Genomic DNA, 27,983 nt, shown 5'->3' on the forward strand with positions numbered 1-27,983 from the left:
GGTGGTACGGACACCCTCAGCCAGGGAGAAGAAGGCTCTTAGTTCTGTGAGTCGCTACACCCCGAGGACCCGCCCAAACCCCTGGTGTCGTTGACAATGCAAAATTTAAAACACGTTTAAAAGCCCTTGGTGCCTAGGTCAAGTTGGCCGCGGGTCATTTGTCATCAGTCTTCAGGCAGCGCGAAGCGACGCTCCCGTTCAGGCTGCGAACTGGACACCTAAAGAGAGGTCCGAACCAATGCCGCGGCCTGCTGCGCACGCGCGCGCCCAGGGGCGTGGCGCACTATGATCCGCCTGCTGCGCGTGCGCGCGCCTAGGTGGCGCGAGGGCAGGGCCGGGGGATGTTACTCCGGCTGGCGGGGGCGGCGGGCAGTCGGGCCCTGGCCTGGCCTTTCTCCAAGCTGTGGCGATGTGGCGGATGCGCAGGGAGCGGCGGGACGGTCCGGAGCAGCGTGAGGGCCTGTGGCATGGCTCTGCAGGTGAGCAGGGAGGAAAGCACTGTGTCCACAGGTTCCGGGCGGCGTGGCGGGGGCTGCGCTGGACGTCGCAGTGACGTCATCTGCCTGCGGCTGGGTCGGGCGCCGCTGCTTCCTGATTTCTGCCTCAGACTCTCTAGTGTCTACCTCCCGGGGATCGCAACACTTGAGCGGGTGCACAATAGCCTTTATCCATTTAGCTTTTGCTGGGCTCCACTTAAAAGGCAGCCTTTATTCATTAAGGAGACGTAGGTCCCATCATAAGCAGAGAAAGATGGCCACCATGGAATTCCCACCATTGATGCTTTATTTTTTTAGTTTAGTTTGGTCTTACTAGATATATTACCACCCACCACAGGGTGTGCATCTGCCTATAGTAAGGATGCTCACCAGGGAGAAAGATAGCTATATTGAGACTATCCATGCTGATTCTCCATCTTCAAATAAATGTGTGTTTCCACTCGTCCCAGGGACCGGAGAGCTGTTCTTCCTCAACTCATTTTTGGTTTCGTTTTTCCCTCTTAGTATGACAGTGATGTGGTGCAACTGTCCATGAGCAAATATCCATTTACCCCAGATAGGGTACTCGTGATAGGTCAAAAGTGATTTCATTCCTCTTGCTTTGTGAAATAACGGGTTTATGGGAATGATGGCGGCACTGGGGAAGGGTTACTTAAAGGAGCGACTCAAAAGCAGGTTCATCGTTAAAAGGACAACACAAGGAAAACCTGTATTCCTGGGGCTTCCTGCAAAACCCACAGTCAGGACCACTTAAGAGGCTCCCCGCCTCCCAGCAGTTCTTTTCTGCCTGTAGAACTTTGGGGATGTAGATTTTCACAGAGGGTCGGGAAAATGCTCACAGGTTTGATTCTTGTACTCTGCGTTGCACAGCCATTTCGGGTCGTGTCGCACATCCTGTTCTGGTGTGTGACCTGTTGAAGGTCAGTCAGATAGTGTTACAAGTTGTTCTGAGTTGCAGAGCTGCTGTGGGCCTATGTCTTTGTGAAAGAAGTTACGGTCTTTGGCTTGGTTGGGAGGCTTTTTGTGGAGAGACTTGAGTGTCCATCACCTTAGACAGAGTACTAATAACAGACCAAAGAAAGATGTCTTGACACTTTTTTAAAAAAGATTTATTTATTTTTATATGAGTACACTATAGCCATCTGCAGACACACCAGAAGAGGGTGTTGGATCCCATTACAGGTGGTTGTGAGCTACCTTGTGGTTGCTGGGAATTGAACTCAGGACCTCTGGAAGAGCAGCCAGTGCTGCTGACTCTCCAGCCCAGTGACACTGTTCTTAGGGAACAAACATTTACTCACCACAGATAGGAGTGGGCCACAGACTTCAGTATGGATTGTGCCAGAGTCCATCTGGAGAATCATGGATTTTAGTGGAGTTACTTACAGGAGCAGAAATGACTCTGACAGCCACATCACCAGAACCCACCCAAGCATGGGAGGCAGAAAGCTCAGGAGAGCTGGAAACATCGAGCTTGCTGAACGTTCAGAGGGTCAGAGAGTGACCTTTCCTTGGTGGTCTGAGTCTTTTAGGCAACTCAGATGTCCAGGAGTCTCTAGGCAAGTTGGGTAGCCTCTGCTTCATCCAGGTTGCTAGGCTACTCTCTGCTTCTCCCAAGCCGCTGGACTCTTCTCAGAATCTCTTCTCAGTGGTTTGTTTTGTGAGAGCGACTCTCAGCAATCTTGCCACTAGTATAATTTTGAGAGAGAAGGGCCTCTGGTCAGTTTCTGGGATTTTCTGAAACTTATTTTGAGTTGTTTGTGTCGTATCTTTTGGAGCATCCCTGTAAGGTTGACTGCTGTGTTCCCAGAGAAAGCTTCTGTATCGCAAACATTTCTGCCCAAGTCTATTTTAGTGAATTACTGAGTTTATGGGGGCTCTTTAAAGGAACATGGGTGGTCCAGAGGCAGCTCTGTCACTGGAAACCCCACCCTAGTGTGGGCTCCACTGAGGAGAGGCTCCTCTCTGAGCAGCTGTTTTAACATGTATCACTTTACCAGTGGCATTGTGGATATTGTAGCTTTGAGCTTCTCCAGACTCTCACTAGGGAAATTCCCCGTGTGGCAGAACTGTGAAGCCGACTCATGCATATTTCTCTATCAGAAGAATTTATTATTGATACTTTGTTGGTGAGAGGATATGGTGTGAACAAGTCAGGCAAGAACTATTGTCCTTTGAAGGCTGAGAGGTAGTAGCAGTCTGCTTTCTATTTATAAGATAGATTTTAGTACTCAGGCTTCAGGGAAAGCCTGTGTTGTCAAGTCTTTGATGTGATTTTATTTTGTTTTGAGACAGGGTCTTATTCTGTGACCCTGGCTGACGTGGGATTTGCTGTGCAGACCAGTTCTAGTTTCTGTCTGAAACAGTGAGCAAGTGATGGCGTGTGTGGGGGTTATATGAGGTATGAAGGAAAAGAGGACAAAATAAGGGAATGGGGGGAGATAAATGCTGTGGAGCTTGTTTAGGATAGTCTGGACCTGTTGCAGTAAAAATTAAAATCTGCCGCTACTGGTCTGCGCCTTCTCACTCCGCACAGCAGCTGCTACAGCAGGGAGCCATGAGCCCGTCTCTTTCTCTACCACGCAGTCTGCAAGCTGCCCTCTCCCCGCTGTCTCTCTGCTCACCAGGAACTTTGCTTACATTCACCACAGCCCAGTAAAATCATGACTCAATCAATAATCAATAATTTATCAATCAGATTTATGTTGAATTCTCTATCCACAATCCATCCACACAATAAACTTACACTCATTTGACAAAGATGTACACTCACCTAGATAAAACAAATTGACCCATAGAAACTCTTAGAAATATTTATATCTACCTATTGCCAATTAAGACCATTTGAATCTGGAACCTCCTCCTCTGGCTCCATCTTGATTCTCTTTGCTTCTTCTCCTCTTTCCTTCTTAGATGTTTCCCCGCCTACCCTTCCTTCTCATCCAGTGATAGGCTGGACCCGCCTAGCTGCATAATAACATCATCGTTCATGTACCCTGACGGAGTAGAGGTGGAGGCAGCCTGGCCAGGCTTGTAGAATAGCAGCGCTGCCTTGGAGTAGGTACAGCTGGTATGTTCTGTGTTACAGGAATGAAGAAGGGTTGAAGGAAGCCGCAAAGTCAGGAGACTTGGGGCTCATGTCAGCTGTCCATGTTGATGGAACAAAGATAGAGATCTGCTGTGTGGTCTGACTAGAAAGAGCCTCTGTGGGTCATGTTCACATCTTGGCTTTGCATATGACAAATTACTGACTTGCACATATCCGAAGACTTGACATGAAGTAATCAGAAGAGAGTCAACCGTTGTCCCAATTATTTTCCTATGCTGTGACCAAAGCAATTCATACAAAAAACCTGATGCTTCAGAGGGTTAAGAGGGCAGAGGGGGCATCTTAGCAGGAAAAGCAGCTGAGAGCTCATATCTCACAAGCAGGTGGCAGAGAACAGACTGGGAATGACAGGAAACATGTCAAGCCTCAAAGCCTGCCCCTGTGACACACCTCCCAGTCCTTCCCAAACAGTTCACCAGCTGGGGGCCAAGCATTCAAACCTGCGAATCCATGGGGCCATTTTTAGTTAAATTGCCATATTCTGTTCTCTGGCCTCCTTAGATTCCTGGCCATAGCATAATATAATGAATTTGCTTCTGCCTCAAAACCCCCCTTAGTCTTTCAGTGTTTAAAAGTTTAGTCTTCTGGGACTCAAGGTCATTTTTTTAAATCACAAATGGGACTTTTTATTTGTCACTATTAGCAAATCTGAATTTTAAGCAAACTCTCGGACTGGTCGCTCATCACAATGAGCTTGGCTTTCGCACCTCAGCACTAGCAGCCTCTCTGCCACTTTTACCTTGAAGCTCCATGACCTTTCCCCACACCAACTTGAGTTTTTTTGTTTTGTTTCCTTCCTTTTTTTTCCCCTTCTTGAGACAGGGTCTTACTAGGTAGTCTTGGCTGTCCTGGAACTCAATATGTAGATCAGGCTAGCCTTGAATTCACAGAGATCTTCTGTGGTCGCCTGCCTCTGACTCCGGAATGCTGGGATCAAAGGTTGGCACCACCATGTCCAGCCAAATCAGCTACATCAAACATGAGAATTAAGAACCAAGCACTAGGGAAGAGACACTTGAGGGCAAAGATGTGTTCATCTTAAGGGATGCCCTTTTTTTCCCATTAATTTTAAGAAATGGCTGTGTAGCCCATAATGACTAACTCCGAGCTGTGTTGCCTGCACTTCGGGTGCTGAGATTGTTGGCATAGACAGGTGTACTTGGACATAGTGTTTATCTTCCAGTATTTCATTTGGATTTTTTCAAGATTTTAGTCTCAAGAATATTAGTTAATTAATTAATGACTTGTCTTATTTTATTTGTATCTTGGTGCACATGCCATACATGCATGACAGCTTTTGGGAGTCATTCTGTCCTTCCCAGAGCATAGAACTCAGGACGTTGGGCTGGGAAGCATGTGTGTGTACGAGCTGCATCATTTCACCTGATTTAAAGGTCTCACTCTGTAGCCCAGGCTGCAGTTAAATTCCCTGTGGTCCTCCTGCCTCAGCTTCCATAATCCTGAGATTACAGGTGAGTCACCAGCCCTGCTTTGTAATTAAAAAAAAAAAAAAAGTCCTGGTTGTCCTAGAACTCAGTGTTAAGACCAGGCTGGCCTTGAATTCTGAAGAGCCGCCTGCCTCTTGCCTCCCAAATGCTGGGACTAAAGGCATGCCCACCATTGCCTGGCTGGATGTGATAGCCATAAAAAAATTCTTTATAAGTTTTTACAGTGACTTTAGTTCATATTTATTGTGTTTGGATATTTAAGCAGGTAAGTAAAGTGACAGGCTCATGCCGCAGTTTGAATTCTGTCCCTTGCATCCTGTCCTGGCCACTCTTGAGAATGTGGTATTGGTCACAGTAGCACCTAACTGTGCCTCCTGTTTCAGGGTCATCTGGAGAGATGCTCGCAGCAGCTGGCTCTGCAGGGAAGACTGACTTCATTGTCTCCATGGCTGTATTCAAAACCTCCCAGAGGTACCTGTACTAGCATCATAAACCTCATAGGACTAGTGTGACTTGCTCAGTGTCTTCCACACTAACTGAGCAGGTAACAAGGGAGAGTGGCAGCTAGAAGGTCCCCATTCTCCTCTCTCTAGTTTGCATATTGAGCCACAAATAGCTCCTGCAAGCCTTTCCTATTTTGTTCTAACATTGACACTGGCAAGAGTGAAACCTTCAGAGGGATACTGCTAGATGAACCTTCTGGGAGGTGTGGGAGTAACTGCTTCTGTATAGTTGATGCAGCCTCGTGTTTGGAAAGTAAAATGGGTGTTACATAGACTAGTTAGCTGGAGCACAGTGCTCTACTTGGAGCCCTTCAGAGCAAGCCATGGACCTGTGCTTTGTGTTCTGAGCAAAGGGACCGGACGCACAGAAGCGTCTGGAGACCTAGATCTCCAGAGTAGAACATACTCCACAGCCCATGTATCTGTGTTGGACCTGGGGCTGCGTGTTACAGGATCAGTTAGGAACAGCAGGAAGAAAGGTTAACTTTCTTCTTACTTTCTCAGCTGGACCTGACTGGATTGTTGATTTTCTGAATGTTTTGGGTTTTTTTGTTTGTTTGTTTGTTTGTTTGTTTTTTCTTTTAAAAATGATAGAACCTCTCCATTTTGTTTCTCAGGGTTTGAGAAATTTTTTAAGAATAAAAAGAACAAAAAAAGTGCAAGCCCAGGAAATTCAGTAGCTCCAAAAAAAGGTAAAAAGTTTCATTTGATAAGTCAGACTGTCACGTTTTACAGTTGAATGTTTTTAGTTTAATGTAAATGAATTATCTTTACTCTGGCGGCTGTATTTCTTTACCTTATCCTAATCCTCTAAAAACACAGAGAAGCCAAGATTTATTTGAATCTGCACCTCAATAGCTGAGCGGTTAAATGATCTACACTAACCTCCTCCCTAATCTTGCTCCTCTCAGCCCCATCCTGTGGTACTTGGATATTGTTGTTCATCTGGCACCTTGGGCTTCAGGCGTGTTTCCGTGATCTTTCTCCAGACCCCCTTCCTCATGGCTCCAGACTCTACTCTCATTTATCTGAATGTCTCGCCTCTCTCTATCTGGATGTCCCGCCCTGTTCTCTCTTCTGCCCAGCCATTGGGTGACCAGCATTTATTGACAAGGCAGAGAATAAATGGTTAGAATTGTTCACACAAACCTGAGACAGGAGATTCTGTGCCCTGTCCAGATTGAAACTAGATATGAGGACAGAAAGATCAGCATTGGAATACCACAAGGATAAACTTCACACAGTGTACAGAAACATTATGCCTCCAGTTTATTTTTTATTTTCTATGTATGAATGTTTTTCCTGCATGTGTGTTTGTGTACCATGTGCATGTCTGATGCCCAGAGAGGCCAGAAACAAGCACCAGGTCCCCTGGAACTGGAGCTACAGGTGGGTGGTACATCTTGGTACCATTTTTCATAAGACTAATGTTTTGTCTGGAAAAATTGTGTGAATCTTTCTCTGTCTCATTGATACATGTTGCCACTTCTGGTGTCACTGATAGTGTTTCGGGTTGTTGGAGTGGTGACATGACCTAGAATTTGTATGAATACTGCAAAGGAAGACTTAGGGACGATACCTCCTCTTAGAGTTCATAGGTCAAAAGTGTACACATGGACCACGCATAGTGATGCATGCATTTTACTCCAGCGCTTGAGAGGCAGAGGCAGGTGGATGTCTGAGTTTGAGGCCAGCCTGGTCTACACAGTGAGTCCCAGGACAGCCAGAGCTACACAGTGAGAGCTGGACTTAAAAAAAAAAAAAAAAAAAAAAAAAAGAGAGAGAGAGAGAGAGAAAGAAAAAGAAAACAATATATACACCACACATTAGCAAGCAGGATTTTCTGATTACCAACTTACTGCTCTCAGGAGCTGGTAACATGCACCTCGATTCTCTTGGGAAGGGGTGTACCTATGCCAGCCTGCCTCATCTCCCCGCCATCGCCCTCTGCCAAAGCATCGCTATGATGTTTTTAGCCAGAAATAAACAAATAAAAGATAAAAATTGCATTAAAGTTTTGGACTGCCTGGTGTGGTGCATACCTGTAATCACAGTACTGAAGCTGAGGCAGGGGGATTATAAGTTTTAGTTTAGAGTAGTCTGGGCTACTTAATGGAGCTGTATCTCAAAAAACAAAAACGAAAACAAACAGCTTATGTCTGAAGCCCACAAAGTAAACTGTAAGCGATTCTTTGTGGTCTAAAGCTGTTTTCAGCACTGTCTCCAAGTGACTCCTTCCTATCTCTTTGGGTTCTGTCTGTTTGTTTTTGCACATTATGCATAAATGTGCATGTTTGTAGGCTGGAAGTCAGTGTTGGGTATTTTAATCACTCTCCACTATATTTTTAATTTTTCTAACTACATTTATTCATTAGTGTGTGGAGGTGTGAGAGGGAGTCGGGCGGGGAGAGAGAGGGAGGTGTGGAAGGTGGAGAACAGCTTGTGGGCATTGGTCCCTTCCTTCCAAATCCCTTGTGTCCCAGGGATAGAAATAAGGTTGTTGTGCTTGGTGGCAAATGCCTTTACATCTCACCGGCTACACCTTCGTTTTGGAATGGGATCTCTTATTGAACCTGGAGCCTGCTATGTGCTCTAGACTGGCTTTGCCAGCTGCCTCAGGGATCCTCTGTCTCTTCTGCCCCACCCACACGCCAGTGCCTCAGAGCTCAGATCCCCGTATTTGCGTGGCAGGCATGTAACTGAGCTGCCTCCCCAGCCCTGGTTCTGTCCTTGAGTTCTCATTCTGCGAAAAGTTACATATACTAATGTTTGTGTCGTAATATAAGACTCTTCTTCCTGCTTTTATTTTTTAACCCTCTATGATACGAAGAACCAAAGACTGCTGGGCCTGGAGGAGATGGAGGCAACAGAGGAGGGAAGGGAGATGACTTTACCTGGTGGAGACGGATGCAGAAGGTTTGTGTGTGTCTGACGACCAGATGCGCCCTCCCGTCTGTGGAGGGCGTGGTCCCCGCAGAGCTGAGCCTTTGTGCGTCTTAGTCTTATTTTGTTCCTGCTGTTGGATAAAATTGCTGTGAAACTTGATGATTTGTTCTGGCTTTTAAAAATCATGGCCTCCTTCCGTAACCTTGGCTGGCCTGGAGCTCCTGGTGAACCTCCTGCCTCTAGTGCTGGAATTACAGGAATTACAGGTGTGCACCACCACGCCCTGATCAGACTGCACATTGGAAATGCTGTACACTTATTTACAAGTAACGAGGCTGGAGATGCAGTGGAAATGCTGTACACTTTTTTACAAGTAACGAGGCTGGAGATGCAGTGGAAATGCTGCCATCAGCATTTGTGGACACTTTGATCTCTGTTCTCAGGGCTCTATTGGTCATGTCTTGCATATTGCTTTCTCTATAGAGGAGTGATACTGGGTCATTATATGGCAAGAACTGTGATATCAGCACACGTGCACCATGCACTTTCACCATTGGTGTTGATCTCCATGGGTTTTTGAGGGACGTAGACACTTCAAACATTAAGAAGATTGTGAAATGTGTCAAGACTTCTGTCTGAATTAACAGAGTCCCAGATAGGAGATAAGCTTCTGAAAGCAATGGCGGCACATGCCTTTTCTCCTGATACTTAAGAGGCAAAGATAGGCCGAGGTCTGTGCAGTTGAAGCTAGACTGAGCTACATAGTGAGTCCCAGGCCAACCAGAGCTGCACACTGAAAAGAGAAATTGTCATTTTCATAAAGTAACAGTGCTCTCAGCTAGTTTATACAAAGCTCTGGATTCAGTCTTCAGTGTACATCATGTGCACACAGTCAGTGGATAAGAGCTCATCCGAGGATCCTAGCACCTACACTGGGCAGCTTATTACTCCTGTAGTTCCAGTTCCAGGAAACTAAACCCCTCTTCTGGCCTCCATAAGCTCCTCTCTCCCAGACACACACACATACACATGAACATCCCTCTCCCAGACACACACACACACACACACACACACACACACACACACACATGAACATCCCTCTCCCAGACACACACACATGAACATCTCTCTTCCCGACACACACACATGACCATGCCTCTCCCAGACACACATGCCCACACACATACACATAAACACACATGAACACCCATCTCCCAGACACACATACACATGAATATCCCTCTCCCAGATATACACACACACGAACACCCCTCTCTCAAACACACACACACATGAACATCCCTTTCCCAGACACACACACATGACCATCCCTCTCCCAGACACACACCCCACACACATACACATGAACACCCATCTCCCAGACACACACATGAGCATCCCTCTCCCAGATACACACACATACACACACACACACACACACACACACACGAACACCCCTCAGACACATATACACACATGAACACCCCTCTCCCAGACACACACACACACATGAACATCCTTCTCTTAGACACACACACACACACATGATCATCCCTCTCCCAGACATACATGCCCACACACATACACATCAACACACATGAACACCCATCTCCCAGACACACACACACATGAACATCCCTCTCCCAGATATACACACACATGAACACTCCTTTCCCAGACACACACACAAACACGAACACCCTTCTCCCAGACACACATAAACACCCCCTCCCAGACACACATGCACACACATATAAATATAAATGAAAAAGAAAAAACTTTAAGCAAAAAACGAAAAAGAAATCACCTGTTATTTATCTAGAAAATGTGTTGTCTTTTCTTCCTTAGGGAGAGTTTCCTTGGGACGACAAGGACTTCCGGAGTCTGGCTGTTTTGGGAGCTGGTGTGGCTGCGGGATTTTTATATTTCTATTTTCGAGATCCCGGAAAAGAGATCACCTGGAAACACTTTGTACATTATTACCTGGCCAGAGGTCTGGTGAGGAGATTATAAACTGTCTGCTTGGGAAGAGAGCTGTGTAGGTTTACAGTTCCCTCAGGGTGTCTGGAGCTCATGGGTGTGAGAGAGTCAGACAGTGTGATAACTGTCCTCAGAGGCCACCTGGGGCATAGCCCAGACATAGACTTTGATAGGAACAGCTCAGGCAGAGCAGAGTCAGGCCTGCTTTCTACTTGGGTAGAAGCTGCCTTAACATCCAGTGCCGCATTATCTTTTCTGGCTTGTCTTTTAAAGTTTGGCTCTGTCTATTAGTTTTTGGATTTCAGTCTCATGTCTGACTCAGCTTTCTTCCCTCGCTGTACCTGTGGTCTCTGCTGGTCAGCACTGAACAGTTTTGGGGTGTTTGTTTGTTTGTTTTGAGACAGGATTTCTCTGTATAGCTGCCCTAGCTGTCCTCTCAGAGCTGCCTCGGCTTCTGAGGGCTGGGATTAAATTTTTAAAAAGTTGTTATTGTTGTTGTTGTGAACAAAATATTTCTCAATCAGGATGAGGTCTGTGCTCAGGGTTTTACTGTACTGGATATGAGAGAGGGTTCAGTAAGAACAGATGCTTGTTGTGCAGGTGTGCGGATCTGAGTGAGGAGGAGAGGCCCTGGGAACTTGTGGGTCAGGTCATCTGCAATATACTGTGGGAAAGCAGATGTTGTCTAGAATCTTCAGCAATTCTCAATTTCTTTCATAGGGGTTGCCTAAGACACACAGATGTTTACATTATGATTTATAACAGTAGCAATATTACAGTTATGAAGTAGCGATGCAATAACCTTATGGCTGGGGTCACCATGACATGAGGAGCTAGCTGTATTAAAGAGTCGCAGTGTTAGGAAGGTTGCAAACCACTGCTCTAGAAGGAGGTAGGAGGTGAGGACCAGCCCCTAAAATTGTCCTTTCTTGTCCACACATGTGGGGCGAGTGCACCCCCAATTATAAACATTGTGTACGCACAGACTTTACTCTCTTGTCAGTATTAGACTGATTTGTATTTAGGGTTTTAACGTAGTCTGGAATGGAGCTCAAATTTGTGAAACTTCCTGAATTCTTGTTTATTAAGGAGAGATAGATTCATGCTCCAGGCTTCTAAGAAACTAAAAGTTACACTGGGCTGTGGAGATTTGGGGTGCTGTACTGTCTTTAGGTGTACCTGTACCTACAGTGTTGATGGCTGCCTTAAATTCCCTGCTGTGGATTCAGCTGGTACAACTGCTTTTCTCTTTTCCCAAGGTGGATCGGCTGGAGGTTGTGAACAAGCAGTTTGTGCGTGTTATTCCTGTTCCTGGGACAACAACTGAGGTGAGGGGTGAAGTTAAGGCCATGTGTCCCAGATGTGTACGTACGTATGTATGTATGTGTGTGTGTGTGTGTGTGTGTATGTATGTATGTACGTATGTACGTATGTATGTACATATGTACGTATGTATGTTTGTTAAGCTAGATTGCCCTGGTATCCTGGAACTATGCAGACTGAGTGGCCTCAAACTCACCACACCAGGCTACCTTTTCAAAATCGATTTTTATCATTTCTAATTTTGTATGTGCATGTCTGTGGGTGTGTGCATTTGAGTCCAGGTGCTTGCTGAGGCCGAGGCACTGGATCCCCTTGGAGCTGGAGTAACAGACGGTTGTGAGGCTCCTGACTTGGGTGCTGGGGACCACATTTTGGTCCTTTGTAAGCACAGTGCTCTCAGGTGCTGAGTCATCTCTCCAGCCCCTGGCTGTATTATTTTTTTAAAAGTGTCAACTATATTTGTCTACTCGATAAATTACATTGCCAGTTGGCCAGCTGTCTATTATGTATGACGGTTTGAAGCAGAGAAATGGTCAGGGGTTAGAAGGACCCTGGCTGCGCCTCCTGAGGCCCCGGGCTTGGTTTCCAGCACCCATGGCAGGTGGCTCGTGAGTACTCATAGCTTCAGTTCCAGGGGATCTGTGGCTCTCTTCCGGCCTCCACAGCTGCCAGACATGTACATAGTGCATACTCGTACACAAACTAATTTTTAACAGAACTTTAAAAGTTACTCTTTTTTTTTTTTTTAAGATTTAATTATTTTATTATGAATACACTGTGGCTATTCTCAGACACACCAGAAGAGGGCATCAGATCCCATTACAGATGGCTGTGAGCCACCATGTGGTTGCTGGGAATTGAACTTAGGACCTCTGGAAGAGCAGCCAGTGCTATTAACTGCCGAGCCATCTCTCCAGCCCTCCTAAAAATTATACTTACTGTCTTAAATTGATAATGGTTAACTCAGGAAGCTTTAAGACTGCTATATTAAGTTTGTTAAGTAATACGTAAGAACTATTTGCCAAAATTTGTGAAGAGAGAATAAAAAGACGAAAGGAGGCTTCGGCTGTTGCTGTAGCATTTTATATTTTGTCCAGAACATGAAACCTTGAAGGTTCCCGCGCACAGAACTGGATGAGATGCTGTTCCCATGCTTGTTGAAGCTGCTTTCAGGAAGGGATTTGTCTACTTCTAGAGTTTCTGTGAGAGAGAACACAAGTGTGGATGAGTGTGTCAGAGCCGTTCTCTGTGGAACACAACAGTATAGACTAAATTGCCTCTTGGTCTCCACAGAAGTTCGTGTGGTTTAACATTGGCAGTGTCGACACCTTTGAACGGAATCTCGAGTCTGCTCAGTGGGAGCTGGGCATTGAGCCCAGCAACCAGGCTGTGGTGGTTTACACTACTGAGAGTGATGGGTGAGTTCCAGGCATGCACAGGTGTGTGGGGGACTCTAGTGTAGACATCTGATTCTGAACACGAAACATTCAGTGTCTAATGTACTCTGGAGTGAGTTTTTCCCTTTCATTATAACCATCTGCTAATATGTACAGTATCAATACTAAAAGAATGCTTTGTTTTGTTTTTGTTTGTTTTGTTTTGGTTGTTTTTTTCTCCAGACAGGGTGTCTCTGTAGCCTGGGTTGTCCTAGAACTTGCTCTGTAGCTCTGTGGATCAGGTTGGCCTCAAACTTAGCATCTGCCTCCCAAGTGCTGGGATTAAAGGTGTGTACCACACTGCCCCGCATTTTGGTCTGCTTTTATTTTAACTTTTTTTTGGTTTGGAGATACAGTCTCACTATGTTTGCTGCCCAAGTCTCAATTCCTGGGTTTAAGTGATTTTGCTTTAGCCTCCCAAGTATACTAGCATATCTGTTTATTGCAAGGAGAATGCCAGGCAGCCTTTAAAACTTATTATACAGAAAAATAAACATATTAGGTATTGATATTTTTGCTGACTCAGAATCTCCTAAGGAAAGCATAGGCTCTGTCAGACCTGCTTGGTCAGAGGCTAAGGCTTCTGCCCTCCCACGCCTTCTGTCAGCTGGGTCAGGGCAGGCCCAGTGCTGTCAGGACTGGGCGCCAGTTCTGCAGGCAGACGTCCTTTGTGTAGGGAAAGTTTTCGAGTGGTTTTTCTCTCTCTGGGTAACAGTGGGACGTCTGACCTCTCTCCTGAGTGAGTGTAACAAATGGTTTTCTTGGATTCCACAGCTCTCTCCTTAGAAGTCTTGTGCCCACTCTGGTCCTGGTTACCATCCTCCTCTACGCTATGAAGAGGGGTCCAATGGGGACTGGTCGCGGCGGGCGAGGCGGCCTCTTCAGTGTTGGTGAGACAACAGCCAAGATCTTAAAGAACAACACTGATGTGCGATTTGCAGATGTGGCTGGCTGTGAAGAAGCCAAACTGGAAATTATGGAGTTTGTGAATTTCTTGAAGAACCCAAAGCAATATCAGGATTTAGGAGCCAAGATTCCAAAGGTATCGATTTCAGGAAACAGTGGTGCAGTCTAGGCTACAAGGTGGAGGACAGATCGCTGCGTGGGGGACAGACGGATATGTAACAGAGTTTCTTTTCCTTAAGTTTTTATTTCTGTTAATCACAATAGAGGACAGAAATAGTGCCTGCAGTAATCACAATAGAGGACAGTAAAAGTCCGGGTGTTTAGTAAAATGGCCGGCGCCTGTAGTTCTAGCACTTGGGAGGTGGAGGCAGGAGGACTGTCTAGAGTTCATGACTAGCCTGCTGTAGAGTAGGTGACACTGTCTCAGAAACAAAGCAGACCCCACATCTGTCTGTCTGTTTTCATGCTACACTCTCATCTCCAGTGTCCTGATGGTGATACAGCACTCTGAACTCCAGATACAAGGTTTGCTGCTCAGACCATCTCAGGTCTCGATATGTAGCCCAGGCTGGCCAGAACCTCACTATTTAGCCCAGGCTGCTTCCTCACGGAGCTTCATCTGCCTCTGCCTCTGCCTCCCCAGTGCTAGGATTAAAAGTTTATGGCACCACACCCAAGAGAAACAAACCATCCTAGATCTTTTTTCAAGGGTTTTGTTGATAAAGGCACCTTTCTCCTACAAGGCCACGCCTCCTAGAAGTGTCATTTCTTGTGGACCTGTTAAGTTCATTTTTATTCAAACCAGCACAAGGAGGAAAGAGTTTGATTTCATCTTGGACTTCAAGAAAGAGTTCCTGAAGCCTGTCCGGGTTGAGCTCAAGCTGGGCAGGTACCTGGAGGCATGCCGTGGAGGAATGCTGCTTACTGGCTTCATCCCCGTGGCTTATTCACCTTGTGTCTCTGTACAACCCAGAGGCAGTACTACTCGAAGTGCGCTAGGCCCTCCCACACCAGTCATTAACCAAGAAAACACCACACAAACTTGTCTACCATCCAGTCTGATGACATTCTCTCAACTCAGGCTCTTTCTCTGACTCCTGGTGACTATTGTGTGTAACGTTGACAGAATACTAGCTGGCAAAGTGTGCCACTGCACGTGTGTGAAGGTTGTGGACAACCTCACTTTGAACTGTGTTTGAGACTGGACCTCTTGGTACTTGCTGTCGTGTACGGCAGACTATGGTTTCTGCAGAGTCCCCGTCTCTGCCCGCTTATGTCTGAGTGCAGCTATTGCACTGATTCTGGGGTCTACACTCGGTCCTTAGACAGCTCCCCTGGGTAACTGAGGGAACCACTCAGAATGAGTCCTGCCCGCTCTTGAAGGCAGACTCACTGACTAGATTTCAACAGGCTCTGTAAGTGGTATATTTGATAAGGTTCTTTGTTAGTCCTACAAGTTGCCTGTAAGTGTTAGGAATCAAGTTCCTTTTTTTAGGTTTAAGTAGAAACTGGGCTTGTTCCCAGTGTGCTGTCTGTCCATCTGGAGAACTTGGCATCCCTTTTTTCATTGCAGGGAGCAATGCTCACTGGTCCACCTGGCACTGGCAAAACACTTCTTGCAAAGGCAACTGCCGGGGAGGCCAATGTGCCCTTCATCACTGTGAATGGGTCGGAGTTCCTGGAAATGTTTGTTGGTGTTGGACCAGCACGGGTAGGTGATCAGCTCTAGAGGGCGCCAGCACACTTCTTGCCCAGGCTCAGTCATCATGTGGGACAACCCTGAGTGCCCATCAGAGAGGTGCTGCTGTATGTAAAAGAGGTCCGTGCGTGAGCTGTCTCATGTAACAGGCATGTGAGTAACAAAATCCTGTCTGGGTTCCTTTCTAGGTCCGTGACATGTTTGCGATGGCCCGAAAACACGCCCCTTGTATCTTATTCATTGATGAGATTGATGCAATTGGCAGGAAGCGAGGCCGTGGCCAACTGGGAGGCCAGAGTGAGCAGGAAAACACTTTAAACCAGATGCTCGTAGAGATGGATGGTGAGTAGATTCGCTGGGCCCGGTTTCCATAGGAATTCATACATCCTTACATATTTATGTCTGTCGGGCCTAGTTTCCATAGGAATATATACATATATCTGTACATAATTTACATCTCTTACCACATGGGCTGACTTAGAGCTCTGCCCCTTCCTGCCTCCGTCTCCTGAATGTCGGGCATAGGCGTGTACCGCTGTGTCTGGGTGATGCTTTCTGATTTTCAGGAAGAACTCTCTCAAACAAACATGAGCAGTCAGAGTTTGATCCACATAGAGCTCCTCACTGCACAATGGACGATTTGTTCCGCATCTGCCAGGAGGCAGGAGATTAGCTTGGATGAGGGCATCTGCTTCCCTGGAGAATTAGAGGGTGCACGTAAACATTGAGGGTCCTTTTGTGCTCATAGGATTGAGTGAACTCAGCCTTACTCCTTTCTGTTGGACCTTGTTCTGCTGACCTCAGAGCAGTTCTAGCTAGGCTGTCCCTCTGTGCCATTCTGGGCATTGTCCCAGCTCCTGGGTTTGGAAAAGCTGCCACTGGATCTTTGGTAGATTTTGTCTTCAGTTTGGCTTTAGGATCCCGTTGAGGTCCATAGCCCTGCCTCGGTTTGGTATTTTGCCAGCGAGCCACAGAATCAGCTGTACTCAGGTACAATCCAACACAAAGGACACACAGCAAAAACAGTCACAAGAGAAGGCACTGGAAATGGTTTGTCAAGAGCAGATGCAGCTTCTAGAGTTGTCTCCAGGAATAAGCTAAGATGGCTTGGAACGGTCATGCAGGCTCTGATGTTGCCTGGACTTCATCATTAACCAGCCTCCGTTCTGTTTAGGGTTCAACTCCACCACTAATGTGGTAGTATTAGCCGGCACCAATCGCCCTGATATTCTTGACCCAGCCTTGACACGGCCTGGCCGGTTTGACCGCCAGATCTACATCGGTGAGTGCATGGAATATGTGTCACCCTCAGGCCCTGAGGTTAACATGGGGAGCTCATTCTCTAAGCCTTTGCAGTGTTGATGCTGATGTTTTGGGAATGAGAGCTGTAGTTTGGCCTCTCCAGAGGCCCCTGTGAATACAGGTAAGAGTGGCATGGGGCCCTTCTGTTGTTCTCCTCCCTGATGGTCCAGGATACTAACCTTCCCTTGACATTTCCCAACTGAACACACTGATCTTGTGTGGATATTACCTGTGTTCAGAACAGTTTCTGTTGGGTCACGTGGCCTTGGACAATGGATTTAATATCAGAAGGTAGAAAGGTTTGAGTTTGAGTTACAGTGTGTGTGAGTGTGTGACTGTTAGAGTGTGTATGTATGACTGTATATGAGAGTGTATGTGAATGTGTTAGTGTGTTATGTTAGTGAGTGTGTGTGAGACTGAGTGAGCATGTGTGAGAGTGTGAAAGTGATTTTGGGCATATATATGGTTGAGTAAATGTGTGTTGTGTGAGAATGTGTTGTGGAGGTGAGAAGGTGTGTAAATGTGCGTGTAGTGTTTTACTGGTGATTGGCCCCAGTCCATGCTAACTCTACTTGTTCAGAAAGGTGTTTTGATGGCAGCATTGCCCAGTACAGCACACTTTGGGCTTTTTGGCTGTTTTCAACGTGGCTGCAGTTGAGTGATGGAGGCAGGAAATCCTGCCACTGACCTCAAAGTCTTGTGAAGCAATTGTGGGGAAACCCATTCCAGAAGCTCTGGGAATATGACTTTGTATGTCTCATTTTCGTTACTAGGTCCCCCTGACATCAAAGGCAGGTCTTCCATTTTCAAGGTCCACTTGCGTCCTCTCAAGCTGGATAAGAGCCTCACCAAGGACACTCTTTCGAGGAAGCTGGCAGCTCTTACTCCAGGCTTCACTGGTGAGTGTTACCTGGCCGAGCGCTCGATTAGCCGGGGCAATTATTATGCATTTAGCTGTTCTGGTGAATGCTCACCCTGAGACATTCCAAAGGCTTCATTTCTTCTTATTAATGCCTGTTGGTACCCATTTGAGTTTGTGCATTCTGGTTAGACTTAAGTCTTTGCTACAGAAATAGCATCCAAGGGAGATCACCAAAGAGATTACACTGTATCTCAGCTTCTCTCCCATCTGGGGTGCTCGGCTGGCTTGTCTTTTCCTCTCAAAAGTTAGTCTCTGCTACGAGGATTCTTGTTTCCCTGCCAGAGTGGTTTGAATCCCAGAACTGGGTGGGGACCTATCCAGAGGGTTTTCTGTGGTGTTTGCCTCTCTGGAACAGCCCTCTGAAACCCAGTTGCCTCGTGATTCCTGTGACAGGTGGTTGCAGGTCTTCTGACCCACAGCTCTCTCCTTCTGCCATGAGTAGTTAGGAGTGTCATCCCTCTGGTTCCTTATAGCGTCCTGCTCAGTACTGGGCCAGGCATGCCCACACAGTGTGCATTCATTGTGAGAAGTTCTTCCCCGGCTAACAGGAAGGGCCTTACTGGTATTCCGTCTGCAGTGTCCTTCCTGCCCCTTTCCTGCCCCTTGAAGAACTCAGGTGTCCACTTGCATGCCCAGCTAAGAAACAAGAGTAAGTCACCCACACTTGAGGTTTCCTTGCTGAGCTCTAAGGATCTTCAGCCTGTAGAACTAAGAAGGGAACTGAAGAACCCATCCCACATGGACTTTAGGATGCCACTTCATCAAAGGGCATTTCTGGGGCAGGAGAGACGGCTCGGTGGCTAAGATTGTTGCTCTTGCAGAGGAGTAGAATGTAGTTGGTAACACCCATGATGGGTGGGTCACAGCTGCCTGTAACTCTCACTCCAGGGATTTGATACGCTCTTCTGGTCACCACACTTACCTGCATACACATAAGTAATAAAATAAATCTTAAAACAAAATAAAAACCAAGTACCTCTCCTCCCCAAAACTCATTGTGCATGAAGTAGGTAGCACGTAATCTCTGAATATCAAGATGCTGAGGGTGGAGCTGTGTCATTGCTTGTGACAGCATGAGCCATGTAGAACCCACATTAAAGGAACTGTTGGTGTGTTGCAGTCAGAGAAATCACCGCTACTGTGGCCTCCGTTGGTTCTTACTCTTGAAGGCCGCTTCTCCCTGTGTTTGAATTTGTGTTGATCCCTAAATAGGAGGTGCAGGTATTTTAATCTTGGAAGTTTCCCCAGAAGAGAGATAGCTTAAGATTCTTCTCTTTCTTAAAATGTCTCTCTTTCTACATACTTTTTGCACTTCAGTATATCAAGAAAAGGAAAAGCAGGTACTAAAGGTTTGGATGATGATTTACATAAACCGTAACACTTTCCCAAGGAAATACAATATTAATCATAATATGGAGTTTGTTTGAAACAGGCTTCTCTGCACAGCCAGCCCTGCCTGTCCTCGAACTCAGTCTGTAGACCAGGAAGGCCTTGAACTCGGAGACCCACTGCCTCTGCCTCCCATGTGCCACCACTGCCCAGCTTGCAATTTTTACAATGGTCAGGTGAAAGGTCACAAGGATCCCAGTGACCACGGAGTGGAGAGGGAACCATCTTCCCCGGCTTGACCTATGACCACCACTCCACTCACACATAAATAAATGTAATTTTAAACATTCTTAAAATTAAGTGTCTTAAATACTCTCAAAGATCTAAAAAAAAAAAACAGGACAAAGAACTAAAGGAAATCAGAAAAACCGTCTCAGTAAACAGAGAGTGGATGTATAGATGGGTCAAGTATAAATCAGAGCTGAGCCAGGAGTGATGGCGCACACCTTTAATCCCAGCACTCGGGAGGCAGAGGCAGGTGGATCTCTGTGAGTTCGAGGCCAGCCTGGTCTGCAAATTGAGTTCCAGAATAGTCAGGGCTCCACAGAGAAACCCTGTTTCCCAAAATTAAAAAAAAAAAAAAAAAAAAAAAACCACCAAAAACAAATCTGGAGGTGAAAATTACTATAAGTTGGATGTAGGATTTTCTGGAAAGACAAAGGAAGGTTGGAGCAGGCAGAAGGGACAGAAAGAAGAAAATGGAGAGAAGGAGGAGAGAAGGAGGAGCCTCGGGCCTGTGGCTGCCCAGCAGCACCTGGTAGATTTGTGGAAGGATAAGGCAGAAAGTAAGTGCAAAGGAATTCTTAAAGATATGACAACACAAAACTTCCCAAACTGGAGAAAAGAAACAAATGCGTACATATGTCCAAGAAATTCAGTGACCTCAACCTCAAATGTAGGCTCACAGTAAGACTTGAGGCTCGGGCTTCAGAGTGACACAGGACCTCGGGTGATGAACTCCAAGCTCTTGTTTAGAAACAAGAACCTGCTGAAAAAACCGTGGGCTGCCAGAGTCGATTTACAGACCGACTGTGAAAGGCAGAGGGGCTTTCTGTAGATCTGCCCTGCTTGAAATGAAAAGCAGGAGCTCCCCAGGCTGGAGCGGGAGATTGAGAGATGAAAACTTGAGACCACAAGGAGAAATACATTTACAAAGATGACTGTGTAGGTACGCTTTTTAATTTTATATATTCTTATTTTTTGGTTTATAGCTTTTTCCTGTAATTTTTTTTTAATTACATAAAACCAACTATAGATCTATGTTAAGGAACACAGTCCATAAAGTTGCTCCTTTGGATCCCTACAAGTGTGCGGGCAGTAAGAAGAGCAGAGTGTGTTCTTCTGAAAGCCAGAAATGGAAACACTGGTACTGACTTCAGATTAAAAGTGCAGTCAGCTGTGAGGGCCTCTTAGTGACCAGATCAGTCTTGTACAAGTTGAAGGACTCACACTTTGCTGCATAGGCACTGTTACTGTGTTTTATAATAATAAGAAGAACAGGGAAACCAGGGTATGTTTACAGAGCCGGGTGTGGTGAGGTGGGAGCGGTGCCTTGGTGGGTCCATGCTGAGGATCCCTTTGCACTGAGGGACCAGCCACACAGTGGGATAGTATGGCACAGAGTCTATTTAGGGCATGGGAAGGGGAGTTTAGAAGGGAGTAGAGAGAGAAAAGGACAGAGGAGGAGAGGAGAGACCATGAGCACATGGCGGGAGGGGAGGAGGAGACGGAGAAACAGTTTACTGAAAGAAGGGGCAGAGAGTAAGAGAGCAAGGAGGAGCAAACGGCCCCTTTTATAGTGAGCCAGACCTACCTGGCTGTGGCCAAATAACTGGAGTGGAGCCTAGAAGGAATGCTGACATTCCTCTGTTTTGGTTTAATTAAAAGAGAAAATGCTAGAAAGAGGCTGCGGTGAAGCAGGGATAGGTTAGGTCATCATGATCTTCCTGCTGACTTTGTGTCTCTAGGAAAGCTAAGAAAATGGGGATAAGGATGTTGGTCCAGTCTTGGAGGACTGGCTGTTTCCTTGCTGTCCAGGGTCTGTAGAACTGTCTGTAGGTAGAGACAGCAGGTCCAGTAGAGGTCTCTGTGTCCGAGAGTAGATTGGAGCATCTGTGGGCTGCTTCTCTGTATTTCCTGGATGTCCCCCAGGCGATTGTAGATGCCTTCTTGTTGAAAACACTATTCATCATATTGGTGTTTACTTAAAATTAATGTAGCATTTGCCTTTACGATACGTGAATTGTTTCTCAATACAGTCGTGAAACTAACCCGAAACTTTGACATTAATACTACCCAGTGAAGCAATTTCTGTCTACTATCTATGTTTTCTGCTGCGGTTTAACTTAGGTTCTACTTGAATTTTCCTTTAATAGAGTTGATCTCAGTGGAGCGCCGGTAGCCAGAAACACTGACTTGACTTCCTTCTCCTGACTCAGGTGCTGATATTTCCAATGTGTGCAATGAAGCCGCACTGATTGCTGCCCGCCATCTCAGCCCTTCTGTCCAGGAGCGACACTTTGAGCAAGCCATCGAGAGGGTCATTGGAGGTGAGTCCACATCCCCTGGGAAGAGACAGACGATTTTGGATAGCTCATCCTCATTTCAGCACACACAAGAAAATTCAGTTTCTGTACCTGACGTCATCACCAGGCTTTCCCACCGCTCTCAGCCCCTCTGAAGTGTGTACAGGCTTGGGGAAGCCAGAACCTAGGGAAGTTAGCGTGCAGAAGGCAGGGACAGTCTACTTGGAGGGAAGGAGAGCAGAGCTTGGCTGAGTGATGGTTTCAAGGAAAAGCCTGTGCTAAGCAGGGGCCATCCCAGGATTCCGAGTGTCCAAGCTCTCTTGGGACAGCACAGTTGAAGGAGTGAACGTTAATGTGTTTCTCCACCTGCTCTTCTGTCGGCTGCAGGCAGCACACTGGCCTCCTGGGGAGTTGAGACAGTAGCTGTGCTAGCCAGGCAGGAACTGCAGTTTGGTGGACTAAGGCTAGTCTCTCAGGACTGAGACAGGGCTGCCAAAGGCTGCTGTGGCTGGTCTGGTGTGGTTCCTGGAGAGGGGATCAGGCAGACGGCAGCATAGATCTGTCAGAAGCTGAAGTCTGGCCAGGTTGCAGGCATGGCTTCATCACTGAGGTATAGTTCTGTTTTTGAAGAATTATGGCTGGAAGACATGCAGTCTTAAGGGCTGTTCCAGTGGCTTGGGCGAGCTGATTACCAGTCCTTACAGTGGTGGCTCACAGACACAATCTTGTCTGTTCTCCTTGTCCCGCCCCTGTTGTGTGTTGATTGGACCTTGAGAACATCCTCTTTGTACTGCTTGGGTGTTGCTTCTTGATATATAACAGAAAGAGATCCTGGGATTTGGACTTTTGATTGGCTGAGAGTGGCTTGCTTTAAACATTTTGTTTTTAGATTTATTTTTACTTTTTTCTAGGTGTGTGGATTTTTTTTTTCTTTTTTGCCTACATGTTCGAGTGGGCATAACCTGTGTGCAGTAGCCATAGAATCCAAGAGAGGGTGTCAGATCCCTTTGGAACTGGAGTTGCACATGGTTGTGAGCTGCCATGTGGGTGCTGTTATCAAACCCTAGACTTCCTGAAGACCAGCCAGGAACCTAACCTGCTAAGCCATCTTTCCAGCCCCAAAATGGCTTTCTAAAGCAGAATGAGTCAGGTTTGGATGCAGTGAGTGAATGGAGTGCCCTCCAGTTCTGGGAGATGGATTCCACTCTGGAGTAGAGTAGGCTGGAGCTGGTGCTCAGGGAAGACTGTTTGATATAGAGGGGGAGCGGTTCCTGACCAGGCTTTGGGACTGGGGTCTGGCAGTCAATCCAGACTGCCGGGTACCTGTAGGGGAGGGGGGTGGACATTTTTCCTTTGTTTCTCACTCCTTGGAATGTGGTTTGTAGGCCTTGAGAAGAAGACCCAGGTCCTACAACCCAGTGAAAAGACAACTGTAGCCTACCACGAGGCTGGGCATGCAGTGGTGGGCTGGTTCTTGGAGCATGCAGACCCTCTGCTGAAGGTCAGTTGCTCAAGCTGTGTTTATCAGCTGATGGCCTTGGCAGCCTCTAGGCCCAAGTACTGTTTCCAGCTTTCTAGGTGTCAGCCTACATGGGTACAGCACACTCAGACATGGCTCTACGGCTCTTCTACTCTATTTGTGTGTGTGTGTGCACGTGTGCCTGCCTGTCTGCCTGTGTACACACATGATGATCAGAGGTGGGAGCCAGTGTTCTCCTATCGTATGGGTCCTAGGCATCAACCTAGTTACATGGCTTGGTGATCAGCCTTTACTGTCTGAATTGTCCCCCAGTCTCTCTTTTCACAGAATATGTGGGTCTGTAATTTGTCAGATTACTTTTGGGGCAGGGAGGAAGAACAGGAGGCATAAGGTCTGGGTGGGGCTTAGCTTAAGCATAAAGCTTTGGATCTGACGCTTGTACAAGTAATTGTGCACTCAAATCCTGGAGTGCTTCTGTTGCACAGTCAGAATGAGTGTTCAGGTGGACCTATAGTGGGCTCAAACTCAGGGCTTAGTCTGCCATCCTCAGTCATAAGGGGCCATGGCCACTTCAGGGGCCAGTGAAACAGTGTTTGAGGCTGACAAAGTCTAGGCTTTGTTTTTTTTTTTTTTTTTATGTTTTTTTTTTTTTTTTTTTTTTTTTTAAGATTTACGTGTGTGCATAGGGGTGTTTTGCCTGCATGTTTGCCCTCAGCACAGGAGGATACAGATGCTTGGGAGCCACTATGTGGGTGGTGGGAACTGAACCCAGGCCCATTTGTCACAAGTGCAGCCAGTACTTTTATCTGTTGAGCCGTCTCCCCTGCCTTTGATTGTAGTGTGTGGATGTGTCTGGGTGTAGGTTTGCTCACATAAGGGCAGACCTCACAGAGTCCAGAAGGGGCCTCTGATTTGGGGCTGGAGTTAGATGGTTGTAAGCCCCCCAGTGTGAGTTCTGGGAACTCAGGTTGAGTTTTTTCCAAGAGCAGAACATGCTCTTGACCACTGACCCATTTCTCCAGCTCCAGCTTCTTCTTTTTCAGGTGTCCATCATACCTCGGGGCAAGGGGCTTGGCTATGCCCAGTACCTTCCCCGTGAGCAGTACCTGTACACACGGGAGCAGCTCTTCGACCGCATGTGCATGATGCTGGGAGGGAGAGTGGCTGAGCAGCTCTTTTTTGGTCGGATCACTACAGGGGCTCAGGATGACTTGAGGAAGGTCACCCAGAGTGCCTATGCCCAGGTAAGGAGCAGTGTCCTACTGTGTGGCCCTGTCTGTTCCCTCGGATATGACTCACCCTGCCTCCTCCTGTCCTACTGTGTGGCCCTGTCCGTTCCCTCAGATGTGACTCACCCTGCCTCCTCCTTTTCTTCAGATTGTGCAGTTTGGGATGAGTGAGAAGCTGGGCCAGGTATCCTTTGACTTTCCCAGACAAGGCGAAGCCATGGTGGAGAAGCCATACAGTGAGGCTACTGCCCAGCTCATTGATGAAGAGGTCCGGTGCCTTGTCAGGTCTGCCTATAATCGGACCCTGGAGCTGCTCACACAGTGCAGGGAGCAGGTGGAAAAGGTGAGTGGGGCCCGGCTTGGGGTGTGGTCCATGCTGGTCTCCGTGGGCCTACTTAGCTTAGGTTCTGTCCTGGATCAGGACCCCTAAGTCCATCCTTGTCCTGGGCACAGCAGCCTGATGGGTGGCCATCCTTTTCAGGTTGGCAGGCGACTCCTGGAGAAAGAAGTGCTGGAGAAGGCCGACATGATCGAGCTCCTGGGCCCTCGGCCCTTTGCAGAGAAGTCCACCTATGAGGAATTTGTAGAGGGCACCGGCAGCCTAGAGGAGGACACGTCCCTTCCTGAGGGGCTGAAAGACTGGAATCAGGGGCAGGAGGAAGGAGGCCCTGAGCGGAGCTTGCAGGAGAGCCCGGCATAGCCTGTGGCCACCAGTAGTGGCTTGTGACCACTGTTGACTGGGAGCTGCTCAGCTTTTGTCAGAGTAACTGAAAAACTAATTAAAGCAGGTGACAACTGCAAACACACGTTTCAGATCAGAGCATTCAAATCCACAGAAAGGAAGCTAGTACTTGGCAGCATACAGTAAGGAGACGGGAGGAAGCTTCACTCTGGCTATGTGCAGCCCTGAGTGATGTTTTCTTGGGGAGTTCCAGGGGTAGGGCCATGAGGGGGCTACACCATGCTTCCCATAGGCACAACTTAGTTTCCAAGTGTGCCTCTTACAGTTTGCTCCTGGGACGAGCCTTGACCCAGCACAGATACAGTTTGGTGATTAAAGAAAATGTAAGCTACAAAGGCTAGGTCTTTAAGCTGACCAGTCCTTAGGAAAGAAAGACAACACACCAGTAGATGTGTGGTTGAGGACAGGGAGTATGGCCATCCCAGCCAGCGGCAGCATCAGAAATTCTATTTTGTCTGTCTTTGGATTGGTCTGCCTCACTGATGGAGTATCAAATGTAATTTCATCTCACAACAGTTCTTTCTTTCTCCAGCATGCATGATCCCCCAACCCCCTTCTTTTTTTGAGTCACAGAAGGGTTGTTGGGTTGAGCCCTTTGGCTCTGGCGTATATGTTCCAGCCCCTTTGTTAGGTCAGCTCTCGAGTAAAGGAAGGGCTTTGTGAACTCCAAGCCTCCATGGGCTAAAAGAGGCATCGTTTTCCCGTTGATCCTGGGGTGTGGCAAGGCCTGCTCTGTGAGAGCTGAGTACTTGCAGTCCTTGGGTTCCATGAGAGTTCTTGTGTACTTCCTGCAGGATTCACTGAGTTCACAGATCTTAGGGCTGGACCCTCAGCTGCATTAGCCTGCTTCAGGTCTGCTCATGGCCCTGGGGAGGAATCAGCTTGCTTCCTTGACTTTTTAAAGGTGTCCATGTGTGCGCATATGAAAGTGTGGTTTCCTCGATTGCATCCTATCTCTGTTGTTTTCCATTTATTTGTGCCTGTATCTGCATGTCTACAGACCATATGCACTGTGGTACACACGTGTAGGGCAGAGGACAACCTCTGGGGTCTGTTCCCTTCATTGCACCGGTGCTTGAGATCACTGGGCTTGGCAGAAAGTGCCTTTACCCACTGAACCTTTGCCAACCAATCTACCTTGTTTTTTAGATGGAGTCTCTTACTGAATCTGGCTACATTTGCAGGCCAGTCATCTCCAGGGATCCTCCTGCCTCTGCCTACCTAGTGCTGGGATTACAGGCGTACCTTTATACCTGGCTTCTGTGGGAATGAGGAGCTATAATAGATGTTCATGCTCATGCAGTAAGCACTTAACTGATGCCTGACCAGGAGGGTGGAGATCTGCCATCTGCCTCCTGTGTCCTTCTCTTTGGGGCCTGGCTAAGGACCAGATTGGGTGGGCTGGGTGCATTGTCTGGATGTAAAAACTATATTGGATATGTATCCAATCGGGATAGATACTTTCAACTTTCACTTGTTTGTAAAGTGTACATTGTTGAATTTTTAAATTTTTTCATTTCTAATTTTATGTGTATGTGTGTATGTATGTATGTGCACCACATGCATGCAGTACCAATAAGGGCCAAAAAAGGATGTCTGATCCCTTGGAGCTGGAGTTAACAGTTGTGAGCCACCATGTGGGTGCTGGGTTTTAAACCTCGGTCTTCTGGAAGAGCAACCAGTGCTCTTAACTGCTGATCCATCTCTCCAGCCCCATGTTACTGAATTTTCAACCTGTACCATGGTGTCAACAGAGCTACTTAGGGTCCTGGGGGGTCTTGTCTTAGGTTCCCTCTGATGAGGTGGGGGTGATTCTTTGGCCCCCAGAAGGCCTGTGACATTGTACACTCTGTGGTGGGGACTCCAGAGTCAGCATTGTCACTGGGTTATTTGAGGTTGCTACTCTGGTACATCTGTGGGCCTCTTGTCATAGTGATGGACCAGTGGTTGGGCGGAAGGGTGACTGGGTTGGCCCTGTGTCCTCTGGGCTTCTGAGGCAGATCAAGTGTCAGAGCCTCCCATTGGAGCATCTGGCAGCTATGGGGATGGTGCAGGACAGGCAGTGTTTACCTCTAGTAGACCGAGTTTCCATCAACCACAGTCACTGCGGCAGGCCACAGCCGTCTCCCACCCTTTGAGCAGACCCTGAGGGGTCAGCATTCTTGTGACCACACTTGGGCTATGCCTTCCATCCATTGGCTCAGGGTTCTCTTGGAGGTTTGCCACCCACGCCTTTACCTTTGATCCAGGTGTACCCCTCCCCGCCAATACACTCACACACTCTGTCTTTAACAAGCTGCTAGTTAAAGAGCTGTAAAGTTTCCTTGTTCGAGTGGGACCTTACCAATGGACTCCATCTCATCCATTTTACGTGACTCGGTGCATCCCAGCATTTCTCCACAGCAGAGCAGGGAACCCTGCACTGGTTCTGCTCCTGCTGCCGTGCCAGCCCAAGAGTGTTAGCGGTAAGGACAGCAGATGTGAGCTGACTGGCCTTCCCCGCTCAGTGAGAGCAGCAGAGGTGAGCAGGGCTTCTGCCGCCTCCCTCCTAGAAAAGGGACAGGGATGGGGTGCTTAGAATTGGCCAGAAACCACACCATGCCCAGA

The 27,983-nt window shown here is 47.3% G+C and overlaps 1 protein-coding gene across 1 annotated transcript; it reads left to right on the forward strand.

The window, feature by feature from the left end:
• Positions 1–332: 332 nt before the first annotated feature.
• Positions 333–26,899, forward strand: LOC308436340 (mitochondrial inner membrane m-AAA protease component AFG3L1). The gene is made up of 17 exons (XM_080937217.1): positions 333–479; positions 5,438–5,525; positions 6,175–6,249; positions 8,388–8,473; positions 10,292–10,441; positions 11,683–11,751; positions 13,040–13,164; positions 13,957–14,224; positions 15,662–15,799; positions 15,976–16,129; positions 16,962–17,069; positions 17,863–17,988; positions 21,839–21,949; positions 23,311–23,426; positions 24,449–24,649; positions 24,783–24,977; positions 25,116–26,899. The coding sequence occupies exons 1-17, from the start codon at positions 342–344 to the stop codon at positions 25,332–25,334; spliced, it is 2,367 nt and encodes a 788-aa protein (XP_080793343.1). The 5' UTR covers positions 333–341; the 3' UTR covers positions 25,335–26,899.
• Positions 26,900–27,983: the final 1,084 nt, after the last annotated feature.

This window comes from Micromys minutus (assembly GCF_963924665.1).
Source record: "Micromys minutus genome assembly, chromosome: 24".
In the NCBI taxonomy this organism is placed as follows: Eukaryota; Metazoa; Chordata; class Mammalia; order Rodentia; family Muridae; genus Micromys; species Micromys minutus.